Source organism: Solanum pennellii, chromosome 3 (genome assembly GCF_001406875.1).
Source record: "Solanum pennellii chromosome 3, SPENNV200".
Lineage (NCBI taxonomy): Eukaryota > Viridiplantae > Streptophyta > Magnoliopsida > Solanales > Solanaceae > Solanum > Solanum pennellii.
The window spans coordinates 52,449,862-52,468,559 of record NC_028639.1 but is presented as its reverse complement, the minus strand read 5'-3'; the positions used below and the strand labels follow the sequence as shown (position 1 = coordinate 52,468,559).

Sequence of the window (18,698 nt, the reverse complement as noted above, 5' to 3'; positions counted from 1 at the left end):
TTTACATCTTGATGAGCGAGTGAAATTAATATTTTGACATTTTTCCTTTTCAATCTCTTCTTTCTTTTTTTTCATTATTTTTTTAACAATAACAATCTTTTTCGTTTTCTTCTCTTTCAAGATTGTACACATGCAATCACTTTGCTTCACAAATCCATGGTCATTTTTTCATTTTTTTTACAAAAAAAGTCTCGCTTTTTTTTTTTTTTGCAATTATTCTTATCATTGTACTTCTGTATGGAGATCACCATCCACAATCTTTTATCGAAAAAATGGAGATATCTTATTTGAAAACCATCTACAATTGTTTTTGCCGAAAAAAATTAAAAATCATTATTCAAATAATTTATGTCTCCCTCTTCACCTCTTCCACCACACATCACCTTGATCCATACCCCTTCTTTCTCACAAATCGAAGTAGAAACAGAAAAATAAAAATAAATTTGATATCAAAATAAACAAAGTAAGAATGGATCTTTTAAGAAAAACACTATTAATTCAAATGAAAATAAGAAAAAAGGCCTAAAAAAATAAAAAAAAATAAATTCATACGTAATATATGTTAATACCTCTCATTTTTCTAAATGAAAAATTGGCAATGGTAAAAACTGTTAGATAAAAGAGAAGAAAGGGAGAGGCTTGCAGTGGGGTGGGGTGGGTGAGGGGTGGATAATTTCTTTCCTTTTTTGAGGTTATCTTTTTTTAAGTTTAAAGTATTTTCCTTTAAGATTTTGACTTGTTTATATTTAAAATTTATTTTTATAATTATTTTAAATTAAAAATGTCATGTGTCTTTATTTGATTTGTTGTTTGTCACATCACATGCATGTGTATTACACATACTTTTTCTTTTGGCTAAGTGTTAGAGAAATATTTAATAGGTATTTATTTCTTAAGGTTGGAGTGTCTAATAGGAAACAAGATTTGTTAAAGTGTCTAAATGAATTATATGAACAACTTTTAGGAACTAAAGATGACTTAAGCTTATTATTTTAATGCATTGTGTGGTTTGATGCATTAAAAATAGTATGTATTATATTAAAAAAATTATTTACAAAGATATCTCCACTTTATGGTGAAAAAGATTTAAAAAGAGAGACAATTGGGTCTTTTATACTTTTAATGCATTAAAATTATTGCATTACTAATACCTAGAAATTTATGGTATTAGCAAAGCACACCTTAATACTACACAATAGAGTGTATAACTACTATATGTATGTTGAAAAGAGTACCAAACAAGGTACTAGTAATACAGAAAGCCAATACATGCATTATTTTTCTAATACACTCTACCAAACTATGTGTGATAAATGTATTATCCATCAATAAAGCTTGTACTCTATCTATTTCAAAAAGAACGATCTTCTTTCCTTTAGTCCGTTTTAAAAAAATACTTCTTTTCTATTTTGGTAATATTTTAATTTCAGCTTTCCACATGACATATTTAACGTCACAAGATTAAAGGGCGATTTAGTACATTTGACATGGCTTTAATTTAGGACCACAAAACTCAAAAGTCTTTCTTTTGTTTACTAAAACTCCGTATCAAGTCAAATTATGTCATTCTTTTTTAAACGGAGGAGTATTATATGTGATAAATAAATTGCTGTTTGTAATATATATTAAAATTATATTATAAATATATTAAAAGTGATCAAGCAAAGAGAATATTATTGCTATAAATAGTAAATATTTTTTTAATATATAATTTTATGTAAGTTTTCCAATTAATCCCTGAAACATTCCATCCACTTCACATTTTCTTCTCTTTTCAGTCCATAAGTTACAAGTGCTTGACTTCATGAGTTATTTCAAACAGTTTGGACTCTTTTCTTAATTGACTTGTCTTGACCAGACTCATATATTAAATATTCATACTTCGATTGTCAAGTATCCTAGGCCCTATTAAACTTAAGGATAAATTTGTGCTAGAAATATAATTAGAAGGATAAAATCAAACTAAACATATAACAGAAAGAGCATATTAAGACATGAAATATAACAAAAGATACATTTAGGGATTTCGGATTAACTTAAAAGTTGATTAAGAGCCCGTCTGAGTGGGCTTAAAAAAACAACTTTTAAAAAGTACTTTTGAAAGTGCTGAAACTTATTTTTAAAATAAGTAGTTATGTGTTTGGATAAAAGTGCTTCAGTTGAAAAAAAAGTTATTGATGTGTTTGGCAAATAAATGCTGGTAAACACTTTTTCTATCAAAATGTCTGAAATGCCATTAAAACTGTTAACATGATAAAAAGTTGATTAATTTAAGTTTTTTATACTTAAAAAAATTAAAACAAAACTAATTTATATTTTACATCCATAAGTAATAATATTTCCTATCACTCACATATTTCTTTATCATCACAATTTTTTTTTATAATAATAATAATAATGATAATAATAATAATAATAATAATAATAATAAAAATAATAAATAATAATAATAACAACAATAATAATAATAATAACAATAGTAATAATAATGTTAATAATAATAATAATAAATAATAGTAATAATAAAAATATATAAAATAAAATAAAATAATAAAATAATAATAATAATAATAATAAATAATAATAATAATAATAATATAATAAAAATAATAATAATAATAATAATAATAAACAAAATAACAATAATAATAAAAGAATTAAGGGCAAAAAGGTAATATACTTGTTCAATATAAAATGACTTTTAAGTTGAAAAAAAAAGCACCCCTCACCTAACTTTTAGCTTTTGGCGTAAAATAAGTCATTTTTGACTTAAAATAAGTTACTTTGATAATTGTCAAACACTCTAATAAGTTAAAAATCGACTTTCAGTTTGACCAGCTTTTAAGCCCATCCAAATAGGCTCTAAACCTACTCTTAAGTCAGTTTTCGACTTCTAAAAGAGTTTGACAAGTATATAAAAAAAGAACTTAAAATAAGTAAAAGAATGACTTAAAATAAGTTAGTAAGTGTCTCACAAGGTCAAAAAATAATTTAAAATAAGCTTAAAATGATTAAAAAATAAATCAAAAACTAAAAGTAAATCTCCTATACTTTTTATTTTTTGATTTAGAAGTCATTTCGGTTTAACTTTTTTCTAACTTAAAAAATACCTTTAAGTGAATCTAAACGAAATCGCTAATAGTACAAAAATATATCTTATCCTTTTCCATATTTTGATTAATCATGTGTCATTGCAAGTTGCTTGACATAAATCATTGTCATAAGAGAGATCTTATATTGACTCAAGCATCCTCATTGGAATAAGGAAAAGGGGTATTTTTTGTAAAAAATTTGGAAAAAGGCATAAATTTTTTTCTAAACTTGTCACAAAAAGTTAGTTACACATTTATATTATTGCGACGACCTATTATACACCTGAATTGTTTAGAAGTGAATTTATTTCAATTTTGACACACATAGACCAATCACATGATGAGAAAGTGTTTCACACTCGCTCTACGTCATTGCCATGTCACTGCCACATCAATAATTACGTCAAATTTTTGAAAAAAAATCCATGCCACCCAATTTCTTCTTCTTTTCTATACTCTAGGGGTGTACAAAACCGAACCGAAAACGAAACCAAATCGCAAACTGAGTCAACCCCGAAAAAAATTCGACTAGTGGTTTGGTATTGGAAAAAAAAATCCGACTATATTTGGGTTGGTTTGGTTTTACTAAAGAAAACCAACTCGACATTATATATATTATTTCAAAATTTATTTTATACATAAAAGTATTTACTTTGATATAATTTTAAAATATTCCTTATATACTATTTCATAATTTTTTCTTTTAACAATATATTATTTCAAGTTTAAAACTTAGAATTCGTAATGTTCCAATAAAGATGATAGTTCATAGATGTAGATAATTATAATAAAACTTAAATCAAAATCAAATTAATACTAATGCAAAAAGAAAATCAATTCAATACTAAGAATGACAATAGTATTGAATATTTGTTCTTTAGTTTTACATTAGTTTAGATAATTAAAATACATAATCTGATTTTAATTTTTCTTAAATATTATTATGTAACTAATACTTATTAAACTTATTTAAGCATGATTTAGTACTTTTAAATTATAATCATTTTCATTATGACTTTACAATATTTATTTTATATGATGATTTCATTATTATTTTTAATTAAATATTTTTGTGTCATCAATACTCATCTCATATTTTGTGTTTTTTTTTAAAGAAACACCTTAGGTGTCATCAATACTCATCCTCCTACTTTGTTTTATTCATTAATGATTGCACCAAATTTATTTGGGTATATTTCATGTCACATAAATCACAAGTTTTTCAGCTTTTCACTCAATTTAAGGCTTTAATTGAAACACAGTTTGGAACGAAAATAAAATCAGTTCAAACTGATTGGGGAGGTGAGTACCCCAATGTATCATTTTTTTTGTACAAAATCATGGTATTCATCATCGTATATCTTGTCCTTATACACCTCAACAAAATGATGCATCGGAACGCCAAAATCGAATTATAATTGAAAAAAGACTCGCTCTTCTTTCTCATGCTTCTCTTTCTTTTCAATTTTGGAAGCATGCTTTTAACAGTGCTACATACTTATCCAATATTACCATATCTTCTTCTTTGTCTTAATCGCCATATCAGTTACTTTACAAAAGTTCTCCTGATTATGGTTTTCTTAAAATTTTTGGTTGTCTTTGTTATCCCTTTCTTCGACCCTACAATCATCATAAAGTTGATTTTCGATCTCTTCTTGTGTCTTTATGGGTTATAGTTCTCATCACAAAGGTTACCTCTTTTATCATGTTGCATCCTCTCGAATCTATATTCCACGTTGTATTTGATGAAAATACTTTCCCTTATTCCTCCATGTTGCCAATCCCAAAATCCTCTTGTCACATTCTAGCAACACATCTTCCTCTTTACTCGATCAAGCTTCTCAACAAGTGTGTTCACATCCTCCTACACACTCTATCGCTCCACGGTCATTATCAAATATTTCAGTTACATAATTTATCCCTTCATCAGAGCAACCTAATTATACAAATGTGCCCTCTTCTGTACCCTCTCCCGCTCCTCTACAAATAGAGCATGTACCATCCACTAACCCACCTGAGAATCTACCACAATTGACTGATTTCTCTTATCCGACCACAACTCCTTCCTATTTTCGCCCCTCGGACACCTCTCGCCATCATATAGTTGTTCGAAGTAAAACCAAAAGCTCTTATAACATCTTGCCATTCTCTACCTCCTGATCCCTATCGCATTCCAAAACCTACAACTTATCACCAAGCCTCCAAGTTTCTTGAGTGGCACCATGCTATGCAGACAAAATTTTTAGCTCTTATGCGAAATAAGACAGGGACATTAGTTCCTCCACCGTATAACTCTAACATTGTTGGCTGTAAATGGGTCTATAGGATTAAGAGGAAAGTCGATGGATCAATTGAACGTCACAAAACTCGTCTTGTAGCTAAAGGTTTACACCAAGAGGAGGGTGTTGATTACTTTAATACCTTTAGTCCCGTCGTTAAGTCCACAATTGTTCGACTAATCTTGTCTTTGGCTGTGACAAACAAGTGATCTGTTCGGCAACTTGACATCAACAATGCATTCTTAAATGGTGATCTCTCTGAGCAAGTGTTTATGGAGCAACCGAAAGGATTTGTTGATCCTCATCGGCCCCATTTTGTATGCAAATTGACCAAGGCATTATATGGCCTCAAACAAGCACCACGTGCTTGGTTCAATAAGTTAAAGGTTTTTCTCCTTGGCATTGGCTTTCGCTCTTGTTTATCTGACTCTTCTCTTTTTGTGCAGCAAGCTTCTACCCATACAACATATGTTCTTGTCTATGTGAATGACCTTATTATAACCGGTAATGCTAGTGATTCACATTCTTGATAAGCAATTCTCTTTCAAAGATCTTGGTTCTTTAAATTATTTTCTTGGTATAGAAGGTTCTCCATCATCAAATGGGATCATTTTATCTCAAGGCAGGTATATTCTTGACTTACTTCGTCGAACAAACATGGCTGATGCTAAGCCTATTTCTAGTCCGACTGAACTTGGATCGCGACTAATTCTTTCTGGTGATCGTCTGCGTGATGCTCATTTATATCGTAGTGTCGTTGGTGCTCTTCAATATGTTACCATCACTAGGCCGGAAATATCTTACGCAGTCAATCGAGTATGCCAATTTATGCAATCACCCACTATTGCTCATTGGTCAGCTGTCAAACACATACTTCGATACCTAAAAGGATTAATTCATGATGGCCTCTTCCTACGACCTATGTCTGATTCTAGTCTTGTGGCCTTTTCGGATGCTGGTTGGATCTCTGATCTTGATGATAGTCGCTCCCAACATGACTTTGCACTATTCTATGGCCGTAACTTAATCAGTTGGTCTTCGCGGAAACAAAAGGTTGTCGCTCGCTCAAGTACTGAAGCTGAGTATCGTGCTTTAGCATTTGCAATTACTGACTTAATTTGGGTTATCAGTGAACTACATGCTCTTCTCACTGCACCTCCCATAGTCCTTTGTGATAATCTTAGTGCACAATTTTTATCTCAGAATCCTGTTATTCATCAATCTTTAGTGGTTCGCTATGTTTCATCTCAAAATCAGATTGCAGATATCTTTACCAAAGCTGTCGGCACAAGTCAATTCTTCAATCTTCGATCCAAGCTCATGTTTCGCTCCAGAATATGATCTTGCAGGGGGCTATTGAAGTCCATCATCAACTAGAATTCATTATTCTCGCTTATTCATTCTAACAATAGGATTACTCTTCCTTTAGAATACGTAGTAGATAAGGATTCTTATATTAATCATAAACATGCACAAAGTCTATAAATACAAAGCAAAAACGACAGAACTATGATTACTGCTCATATTTTCTCAAACTCCTCTTGTTCTTAATCTTATTATAAATTCACTTTTGAGTAATATAAGTGTGTAAAAGATCGCCAAGCGTGTAATTGATTTTTCGATACAACTTCTAGGGTGAATTTATGCCTTTTTCCTAAAAAATTCTATGCAAAACGTGCTATAGTTTACAATAGTATAAAAGGAAAACTACATGAATACAAATATATATTATTTAATTAATTAATATAGCTACAGTTTAATTAAATTATCATTCACCATTAATTTACAATCATAATTACGAGGACCACATTCAAAATTTGTATAATTTGACTCTCAATGGTATAGATTAAGAATTTGTATAATTGGATTCATAATAGTAATAAATCCAAAATTTGTGTATGCTTACTATAGTTTGTATATACCTATCGTATTGATACAACTGATTTGTATACGTTCTGAAAAATTTCTAAATGTTTAAACACATTAGTATATATTTACATTGTTTATATATTGACATGCGAATTATACAAACAGAAATATCCATAACAAACAAAATTATAGCAGAGCATAACTAGGCAAATTGTAACTAAAGAGTTATCTCTCGGCTATTTATGAAATTTTCTAGGATAAACCGTCCTATCACGTAGAGCAAGTAGATTGCTAAAGGGAAAAGAACAGCTACTACAAAATAACAGAGTAGTCCATAAAAGATTTTACGTAAATGATATGAAAATCAAAGTATGACACGATACTTAACAATCTGTTGCATTAACAAGTAAAATAAGTAGATAAAACTCAGGTAGAAAGCAAAGCAAAGACAATATTCTGTGGCTTCATCAACCTTCCTTGAAGTTGGCTAAGAAAAGACATTTTAAGATCAGAAGTCTTCATAAGCTCCCAGCCAGGGCTTTGATCAAGTAGTGGGAATGCAACGAGTGATGTGAGTTCGAATACTATTGCACACAACCTGATGATTATATAGAGAAGAGCTATGCACTAAGTTTCGAACCATGCCCCACTAGCCCTTTGAAAATATTTTAGTTTTTAAAAACAATCACAAGACTTCACAATTTTTATTTTAATAAAACAGAGGCTACAATTCAACTGATATAAGCCTTGTCTAAACTACTTGGCACCAAATTCCTCTATTAAAACCATTCAACTCAAAGTTTAAAGCTTCACAACCAACCTTATAATCTCAATGGTCAGTGGAAGCAGGAACACGTTCTTTTTAGATTGAGCTTTTAAGACTTGTTTACGTTGGATATGAAAGCCTAATTTTAACAAGATGGATTCATACAGCACACAAAAAAGGCTGATTCGCATAAGAAAGAAGAAGAAGATTGGACTTCAGGAATATTTGATTTATTTATCTAAAAGAACCTATTCCTATGTTAAGAAGCCAAGGAAATAAGATTAAGTACACAAAATCAGACATTTCACGGGGAAAAAGAATGCATCCTGCCCACGACTCTTTAGTAAGTAGATAAATATCATATGAAAAGAAAAAACAGTAATTACTTGGGGACAAATATTCACCTTTCTGCTTTCTCCAAATCTACACCCTATTTTTTAAAATCAGATTTCTACAGCCTATTGCCACAGAACTTCTCTATATCATTTTTATCAACCAGAGTTTAACCATCTCAATCAATATTTTGTGGTCTTCATTGCCTCTTATACAAACATAAACAAACAACAGACAAAGCAACATGCTTTAACTTTATTTGAATAGAAGTTGAGAGCGAACGAAACAAAAGCAAACAACTGTTGCCTAACTACTTGAAAAGAATTCCAGCAATTACTTCATTGCCTCTTACACAAACATAAACAGACAACAGACAAAGGAACATGCTTGAACATAATTTGAATAAAAAGATGAGAGCGAATGAAACAAAACCAAACAAATGTCGCCTGACTACTTGTAAAGAATTCCAGCTATTACTTTATACTTCAATACTAATACATCAGATAAAGATGCTTCCATTTTCCACCTTTGACCAACAAATTCTACACTTCAAACTTATATCACCACAATAAGAACACAGAAATCAATCCAAAATAGCAAGATTATCAATATCTAAGTCAATTTCAAAAACCTGTGTCTGGACTTGGAAAACTCAAGACAAATGACAGTGTTAAGCTCCTTGTTCAACTACTTACAAAAGGCATATGTGTGGATAAATGTAGCTCAGGAGACATGTCGATAAGTTAGAGAATTGTAGGAGGGACAGAATTAAGCTCGAAGCAGAAGAGAGGAAAAATGCTGTCATCGATTAGACTTAATACATGAGGAATAAACATCTTTTTCCTAAGTGAATAATTCTTTAGCGGACAACATCTCATCTCATTTGGGTTACATAGAGTCGGGCTCTGATGTGTCTCAGCTCCACATGACGAGAAATGTCAGCAGGATATAAGGAAAAGGCTGGGTCAGGGGAATCACATTTATCATTGGGTAACCCATTTTTACCCATCCTAACTGTATAATCCATTATGAATACAACTCAAATATAGGTTGAACAAAATCTATACTGACAGTTAAATATAATCATTTTGGGTATTAAATTAAAATTCCAAACTGGGTATAAGAAAAATATAATAATCTTATAGACCAACTTAGATCCATATTCTATGCTTCACCCATCATCTGAACCCTTCATGCCTCGATCCTAAACTGTCACAAGAAGAAACACCTTTTATTCCTTTCTAATGCTTAATATTACATTCTTTTGAAATCCTTTTAACAATATCACCAAAAACCCGTGTTGAATCCCACTAGGATTCCTCTGTCTTCAACTCGACAAGTTGGCATTACTGGCACTTCCTCTTGAAGAGAGACTAGCCAATATTATCCAGAAACAATTTTGAATGCACGTTCAAATAGGCAAACTTGCAAGAAGATTTGAATCAAGATGGATGCCTAAAACTATTTGCCCAAGACAGACACCTAAATTCTCTACACATCTGTACATCAAGATACCCACAATCTATTTCCTTAAGATCATTTGTTACCAATGCAGATGCATCTTAATTTTGAAATTTGCATACACTAACAGTGCATCACATAAGAAGTAAACTACTACCAACGCAGAGATGCATCCATCATTTGCACATATTTTGATGAAACAGTGCCCTTAGAATTAAATAAGACACATGTGGCGTCGTCCAAAAAGAATACATGAATACATGGTGCATTAAAGCACATAACTATAAATCATCATTATAGGTTGGTGATGAGACCGACATAAGTTCCCGGATAGAAACATAGTTAGAAATGTTCACTATACATAATGCAAACTGTGATATCCCTTTGCAACAAGGAACTTTATTTCAATTTCACAACTGCTGCTAAATAAAGCAACTAGGTTGTCAATCAAAAACCAGACCATCGATTTGATGGCAAATTTACATGACTATACGGGGATGAAAAAGCCATCCTCCATCCCACGGAATGAAGTTCCCAAGCAATATATACATAGCAATCATTTATATGTCAATTTAAAAACTAAACAACCATTTCTTTTGCCTTAGATAGGCAAAAGCTATTCAACCTCAAATACTACCTGCACAAACCGAAAACTATAGGCAGCAGGCTGTAATAGTTAACTATAACACTATGCAAATCATCAAGAACAACAAAGAGGGCAACGAACCAAGCCATTCTCATTGCACTGTGGACATCTCCTGAGCTGTCCTTCATCCTCATCAAAATATTTTCTGCTGCCATCACAATTGGAGCAAGGCAAGAAGCGCATGTCCCCGCATCCTTCACAAGTATACCCAGGTGGCCTAAGAGGTAATCCTCTTAACAACTTGGACAACTCGCCCACTTCATTCAATTGCTTGATCACTTCAGCCCCTCCAACATACTTCCCTTTGATAAAAACTTGGGGCAAAGTCACATTCTTCGGACCCAAAACATTCTGCAGTTCTTTTTTATACGCACTATCCATTGAAATATCTCTTTCATCAATTTTGACCCGAAAACTCTTAAGAATCATTCTAACCGTATAACAATCCTCAAACGTTCTCCTAATCCCACGAAGACTAGTAAAATATATAACAACCGAGTCCTCTGTTCCAGGCAAGGTACATCCAAAAGACGGAACCCTAGAATCAGAATTAAATGATTTTGCAGGCTTTGTAGGGCTTTGAGGTTGTAAATTGGATGGTTTACGAGATTCAAAAAGAGAGCATAGTTTTTTGACGGTACCCTTAAAAGAAGATCCTAAAGAAGAGGTATGAAGCTTCTTGACAGAGCCATGCCGTTCAATAGAAGGAGGAGAAGGGTAAAAATAAACAGTTTTTTCAGGGAATTCGATTGGATTAGCAGCGTTATGAAGCGTCATGGATCGATTAAACATGATGGATGATTTAGGTTTATGAATTTCATCATCCCTGAAACGATCCATTGAAAGAGAAAATCAAACTGGTTTTGAGGGGTTTAGATAAATTGCGTGGATAACAAGCAATGGAATCCTAAAATCACAGGGAAGATGGAGATTTGATGAAAAAAAGTTTGTTATTTTTGAAAAAAGTGGAAAAGAGAAGCAGAAATGAAATGGAGGGGCATACATACATACATTCAAGACGGGGTGGGACGGTGGGGGGTCCCTTTCGACCACGACTGCTTCACACACCTTCGCCTTTCCTTTTCTATCCGGAACTTACGCTCCTCCTTACTTTTTACATCAATTTGCTAAATATTACTCCTATTTTATCATATCTTCTCATTAATGTTATATATATATTAGATGCCATTTTATTGTATTTTAATTTTTGTTAAATTTTAAATTTAGTTAAAAATCATATCTGATGTTTTTAATTATATTCAAAAGTTTTTTTTTAATTACATCAAAAAATTATGAAAAGTTCTAAATGTAATAAGTGTTTGCTTATGTGTAATTGGTTCCAAAAGTTTGTATCGTCTTCAACTTGATAATTAATATTGTTTTTTCGAAGATATCCATTCTTCTAAACTTTAGACTTCTAAATATATCTAATTTCACCCGAGTAACCTAACAAGCTATTAGCATCCATTTTACTGCGGTAACCGAAATTATTAACCACAATCTTAAAGTCATAAATATTTTTTTCACGAGAGGATTCAATTAAATTTTAATTCCTTAACGATGTAATCAGTGACATATTATACTAGTATTTGGTTTTCTTCTAAATCCAAACTAGATACTTTCACGGTTCAACTAAACTTGTGAGGAGTCAATTTTGATAGTGACAACTTTTGTTTTGAGAGCAATTTTTGAAATAGTTGTTCAGGTATTTAATAAAAAATCTTCTCCATTCAAAGTAAACTATACTATTATTACCTATTCTTATACGGAAACCTTTTTTTTCTTTATAAATACTAATTGAAATTAATAATAAAAGTAGTTCAAAGGAAAAAACATATATTATACAAAATTGAATGAATTTGAAAAGAAAAAAAGGGAACAAATTCTTTTTCCCTGTGGGAGGAAAGAACCTAAATCAATTTAATTGTGACCGTTAATAATGATAAGTGAGCTGCACTACATACTTTATCAGCAAAATTACTCGATAGGGAATAAAATATGGACGAAAATGAAGATGAATAAAGTACTCTTATATATGTGGAATAAGGACAGTTACACGCATAGTATTATTTTAAAAAAATTAATCATTGGACACATGTTTTGCACCTGGTTTCCAATGTCAACCATTTAATAAAAAAAATTGGAACTTTTTTTTTTTGAATAAAGTACTTAAAATTTTTCAAAAGCAACATGGGTGGAATCAGCAGAAGAAAGAATTTTATTATTTTGAGCGATACTTCCAAGATCATCATATCTTCCTCATGATTATGTCTTTCATTTACTAAGAAATCTACAAATTGGTTTGCCTCCCGCCAAATTTGAGTAATGGTAACTCTATTGCTCGCAAGTAAATGCAAATAATCTTTGTACTAGTCTTGAAAAAGTAAGACGGTATGTTCTCCTCTTCAATAAGTTTGACAATAAGAAGGCAATCTATCTCCAATTTTAGATTTCTACATCTTATTTCCTTTGCTAATTTCAACCCTTGGTTGATGCTCTATGGCTCTGTCATGACACTTGAAACAAGCTTCATCTTGTTGAGTTTTACCAAGGCGTGAATGAAAAATTAAAAGAGAAAATAAAAAATGTGAGGAATCAATTTTGGAGGAAAAATGAAAAGTCATTGCAAATTGCAAATGAAAAGTCATTTATCTCATATTGGTAGAAGAGAGGAAAATTATTGTCTTTATATTAGGAAACACTTCCTTTAGTTCTGAAAGGGTTAAGAAGAAGGTGGTCCTCGCGCAATTGTCGTCTTCGCTCGCTCGGCTTTGGATTTGGCAAATGATGTGATTGATAATTATTTAATCAATTTTATTAATTGATTTCTTTTTCTTATAAATTAATTCAGGATGTTAGTTAATTAACAAAATTAAATTTGCGCAACGGGATTTATTTTGAAAATCACGTGTAACGGTAACTTTTCCCAAAAGACGTTATTTTTTCCAAAAAGACCCAACAATCTGAAACGACATGTCTGAACAAAAACATTCACACCATTATAGAACAGATGCATTCCTTGCTGCCAGTAGCTTAGAAGAGAGACACTTTTTTTCGTTTTAAACAATGAATATTTTTCCTCTCTGCATACATTTTCTTACAAAAATAAAATTGCCGACAAAATGATTTTTGTGGACTCGGATTGATATTTTCTGTTAGTTTCATCTATTTTTTGTTTCTGTTTTTTGATAACCTGTATACAGGGAATAACGAGCTCAAGAAATTTAAATAGTTTTTGTATTTGAGGTTTCGAAAGATTAATAGCTCTATGATTTTTACTCTGTTTGAATTTTTAAAATTTATTCGATTAACGATTAAAATAATATAAAATATTTATCATTAAATCAAAAACAGACTGTGTAAGGATTTATTCTTTACTGTTAGTATTTAACATACTAAAATTGTTTGTCATTTGTAACAGAAAAAATGACAAATTTAAGTCAAGTAATTGCTGTAAAAGTGAGTACTATAACAACATCGGTTGCACACAATCGTTCAATTGCTACCCTTGAACCGACTGAGAAACGTGCAAAGTTCTCTAGAGTCGACTTTAAGAGATGACAACAAAAAATGTTCTTCTATCTGACTACGTTGAATCTGAAGAGGTTCATTAGTGGGAACAATCCTGTTTTGTCAAATGAAATTGGCTGAAGAACGATTCTTGGTGACAGAAGCATGAACACATTCAGATTTTTTGTGTAAAAATTATTTTTTGAGTGACCTGCAAGATGATCTGTACAATGTACATCTAATGTCAAGACCTCAAAAGAACTCTGGGATGCTTTAGAAAAGAAATACAAAATAGAGGATGCCGAAATGAAGAAGTTCATTGTGGCAATGTTTTTGAATTATAAGATGATATACAATAAGATCGTCGTCACCCAAGTTCAAGAGCTACAGGTCAAGGTATACATTTATTTAATGCCTATGTTGAAAATATTAAGTCTATTCTTAATACTCACAGAATTTTTTAATATAGTTATTATTGTGAATGATGCTTTTCAAGTGGCAGCCATTATTGAGAAGTTACCTCCATTGTGAAAGGACTTCAAAAACTACTTGAAACATAAACGCAAGGAGACGAATATTGAAGATCTCATGGTAAGACTGAGAATCGAAGAGGATAACAAGGCTGCATAAAATAGATCACGTGGTAAGTTAGCAATATCTGAAGTAAATATCGTTGAAAGAGATCCCACAAAATCAAAGAAAAGAAATAAAACATCTGGTCCAAAGAATAATCCTCCTAAGAAGAAATTTAATGAAAACTGCTTTAATTGCGGCAAACGGGTCATAGGGCTATTGAATGTCGGGGTCCTAAAAAGGACAAGAAGAAGGATTATCCAAATAAGAGATGGGCAATCTCTGTGCAATGTTTTCAAGTGCAACTTGTTGGAAATCCAAGAGAATAGTAAATAGGTTCTGGTGTTTTATGCAATGTTTGTGCCAACAAAGAATTATTTGCATCATATACTCCAACACCTACAGACGAGAAGTTGTTTATGGAAAACTCCATTGTTTGAAAGGTGGAAGGAACTGCCAATGTCCTTTTAAAGATGACATCAGGCAAGATGGTGACATATACAAGGTTTCGTATGTTTTTGAATTGCGAAAGAACCTAGTTTCTATACCAGTTCTGACCAAGAACGGATTCATATGTGTATTTCATTCTGATAAAGTAGTAGTGAGTAAAAATGAAATGTATGTAGGAAAATGTTACCTTACTGAGGAGGCTCTTTAAACTCAATGTAATTGCAGTTGATATGAATAAAGATTTTGCTTCTTCTTACTTTCTTGAGTCTAAATGCTTATGGCATGAACGTTTGGGGACATGTCAACAACAAAACCTTGCGAAAATTAATTAAATTAAATGTTTTGCCTAAATTTGAGTACAATAAAACAAAATGTCAAGTTTGCGTTGAATCTAAGTATGCTAAGCATCCCTATAAATCTGTTGAAAGGAATTCATATCCCTTAGAATTGATTCACACTGACATTTGTGATATGAAGTCAACACTATCACGTAGTGGAAAAAAGTATTTCATAACTTTTATTGATGATTTCACTAGATACTATTATGTCTATTTGCTAAATAATAAGGATGAAACAACATATCCACTTACAAAAGGCCAAACTAGAGAGAGAGTTGAGTATTCATCGACGAGAATAAAACTATAGCCGAGAACAAGTCATCATGTGAGGTTTCTCTACCTAAAAGACTGTAGATCCCAAGATCTAGATTTAAGGAGATAAGACAAAGTCATAGATGATGGTTCAACATTGTCGAAATTTATTATGGTCAATTCTCATGATGAGACAATGTTCAGTAACTAGTATAAATGTATAAGGACTTTTAATGAATTCTAAGTTTGATACGAGGTATATAAAATAGTGTATATACGGGATAACATAGTTAGAAATACCTATGTAAGTGTGAAGTGTAAGCCGCTTCAAGGAGAATCCGGTAAGGATAGTTCTCCAAGCACTTATAACCGAGATGTTTTCATTACAAAACAATGAGAACCAAAAACAGTTCAAGGGTTGATTGTGTGACTTATGTTCTCTAAGTATAAATCAAAGCTCGACGGTTCAAAAATATCAAATCTACCAATTGACCGAGTATATCCGATATATGTTTTCTATAAAAAATTTAAAGGAAAACCTACTTATCCAGATGCGATTAACCCTTACTTATAAAATACACAAGTTTTTCATGGATATGTTTTAAATTAGTCATTTCCCATTTATGTAGGGGATTGTTGGGTTTAAGCAAAGTAACAATGGAAAATTGAAAGAAAAAGTTGAAAACACGGGGGAACAATTTGGAGGGAAAATGAAAAGTCATTGCAAATTGCAAATCAAAAGGCATTTCTCCTATATTAGTAGAAGAAAGGAAAATTGTTGTCCTTGTATTAGGAAATACTTCATTTAGTTCTTAAAGGGTTAAGAAGAAGGTGCCTCCTCGCGCCGTCGTCGTCGCTCGCTTGCTCGGCTTTGTCTTTGACTTTGACTTTAGATTTGAATTTGACAAATGGTGTGATTACTTGATAAATTTTTTGGAACAAAATTATTTAATCAATCTCATTAATTGATTTCCTTTCTCTTAAAAATTAATTAAGGATGTAGTTAATTAACATAATTAATTTTGCGCAGCGGGATTTATTTTGAAAATCACGTGCAACAATAACGTTTTCAAAAAGACGTCATTTTCCTCAAAATACACGATATGATGAAATGACATGTCAGAACAGAAGCGTTCACACCATAGCCGTCACGTCCTTGCTGCCAATTGCTTCCGATTTTGAACACTAATTTTTTTTCTCTCTGCATACATTTTCTTACAAAAATAAAATTGACGAGACAATGATTTCTGTGGATTCGAATTGATATTTTTTATTTTTGTTTTTTTTGATAACCTGCATATGGGGACTAATACATCTTACCTGAGTACCCCTGCGGGGGGAGGGGGGGGGTTAATTGCTTTTTTTTTTTCATTTTTCTTCTTTAAATAATCGACTTGTAAGATTCACTAGCTGACTACTACATCCAAAGATAAATACTGAAAATGAAAGTGCAGAAAATAATATTGATACAAGATGTTTTTATACAGGTTAGGATCCAATGTGGATCTTACGTCCAGTTTCCTTGTGTTGCAAGGATGTTCTCTTGTAGTGTTTGAATCTAGTACAAATTTAGAATATAGTTCCTATGTCTATACTGTCACATTCGTGTTTACCCCCTAAACGTAACCGGTGTCGGCGTCCTCTTTGAGGACTAAGACTAGCCTCTTAGTTACATCATTACATTCATTACTTCTAATTGGAGGTTCACACACAAACACACACACACACACACACGCACGCACGCACGCACGCACGCGCGCGCGCGCGCGCACACACACACACACACAGAGAGAGAGAGAGAGAGAGAGAGAGAGAGAGAATATCATAGTCAGAATAGTCGTTTCATCTCATAACTATCTAATAAGAGTGTAAGAACTTGGGCATAACCCATACATCAAAGTAAAAATGCCTCACATGGGCTATACAATGTTTCATACTAAATGGAAATAAAGAACCATAAAAGTCTTTAACTAAAAAGCAACTCCATAAGCTAGATAGTGGCATCTCCCTTGGAAATTGAGGACCTATCCTACTTGGATGAATAAGAGATATAAGCCTACTTCAAGTCGTCTTCAAAGCACGTCAACGACTGGAACCTAAAATGTTGGGGAAAAGAAAGAAATGGGGTTAGTACGCCACTTGTACTAAATATGAGACCATATTCACATATACTTTGAAATCATGCTAAGAAAAAGGGACATCTCATAAAGTATGCACTTTACATTTAAAACCTTTATGCACATTCAACAAGACCATACCAACCATTATTGCATATTCATTAAGTCATAGGCATGAACATCATAAAACCATCAACATCAAGTCTAGTCAAATCAACATGCATAGTTATATTTGAATACCGATTCAAGTAACTCTATCGTCAAGTCATATTAGCAAAAATCACATATAAGATTACATTTCAACATAACCAAAGCAAGTCAATTATCCATGAGCCCCTATCAAGTCAACAAGAGCAATGACCAAGTAAAGCCCCATAACCTTACTCAATCAAGTGAACCAACAAGAATCATGACTAACATCCTACTTCACATAACATGGCATTTAGGTGTACATATCATCTTACTTTAACAATATAAATCAACACATATTCATAAGTGAACTAATTAACATATAGTATCAACAATGTGCAAGTTCATCATATACATGTCATATAACATTATAAGCATAATCATACATAAGAACATACTCTTAAGACTCCCCTCAAGGCTAAATAGTGCATGCTTAGGTAGAGTCCCATACCCCTACGTAGACTAAGCTAGACCCCTTAGGTTATTATAGTTAGAGTTCAATCCTTTAATCCATTTTACCTTTTTGGGAAAATCTTGCCCTAACCGACATAGACCACATGAGATAATGTGGAATCCGGTGTCATAAAAACCTATATCGAAGGATGGCATACTACTTTTGAAGGTAATACCAAAGCATGAAACATAACAACTACATGGATCCACTAGCTAGTATTCTTATGCGGACAACATAGTTCAAGAACTAGGAGATATAGTTGGGACCCTCTTTATGCTACATGCATTATAGTCTCCTATCTCAAGAGTACATTTGTGATCCTACCTTCCCTATGTGGGAAGGGACACTCCTCACTCTAGTTCACTCGGT

General features: G+C 32.1%; 1 protein-coding gene across 1 annotated transcript; it reads right to left on the bottom strand.

The window, feature by feature from the left end:
• Positions 1-10,068: 10,068 nt before the first annotated feature.
• On the bottom strand, positions 10,069-11,466 carry LOC107015483 (uncharacterized protein At5g39865). The gene has a single exon (XM_015215766.2). It carries the CDS (start codon positions 11,284-11,286, stop codon positions 10,501-10,503), a length of 786 nt encoding a protein of 261 aa, XP_015071252.1. The 5' UTR covers positions 11,287-11,466; the 3' UTR covers positions 10,069-10,500.
• Between the last annotated feature and the right edge of the window lie 7,232 nt (positions 11,467-18,698).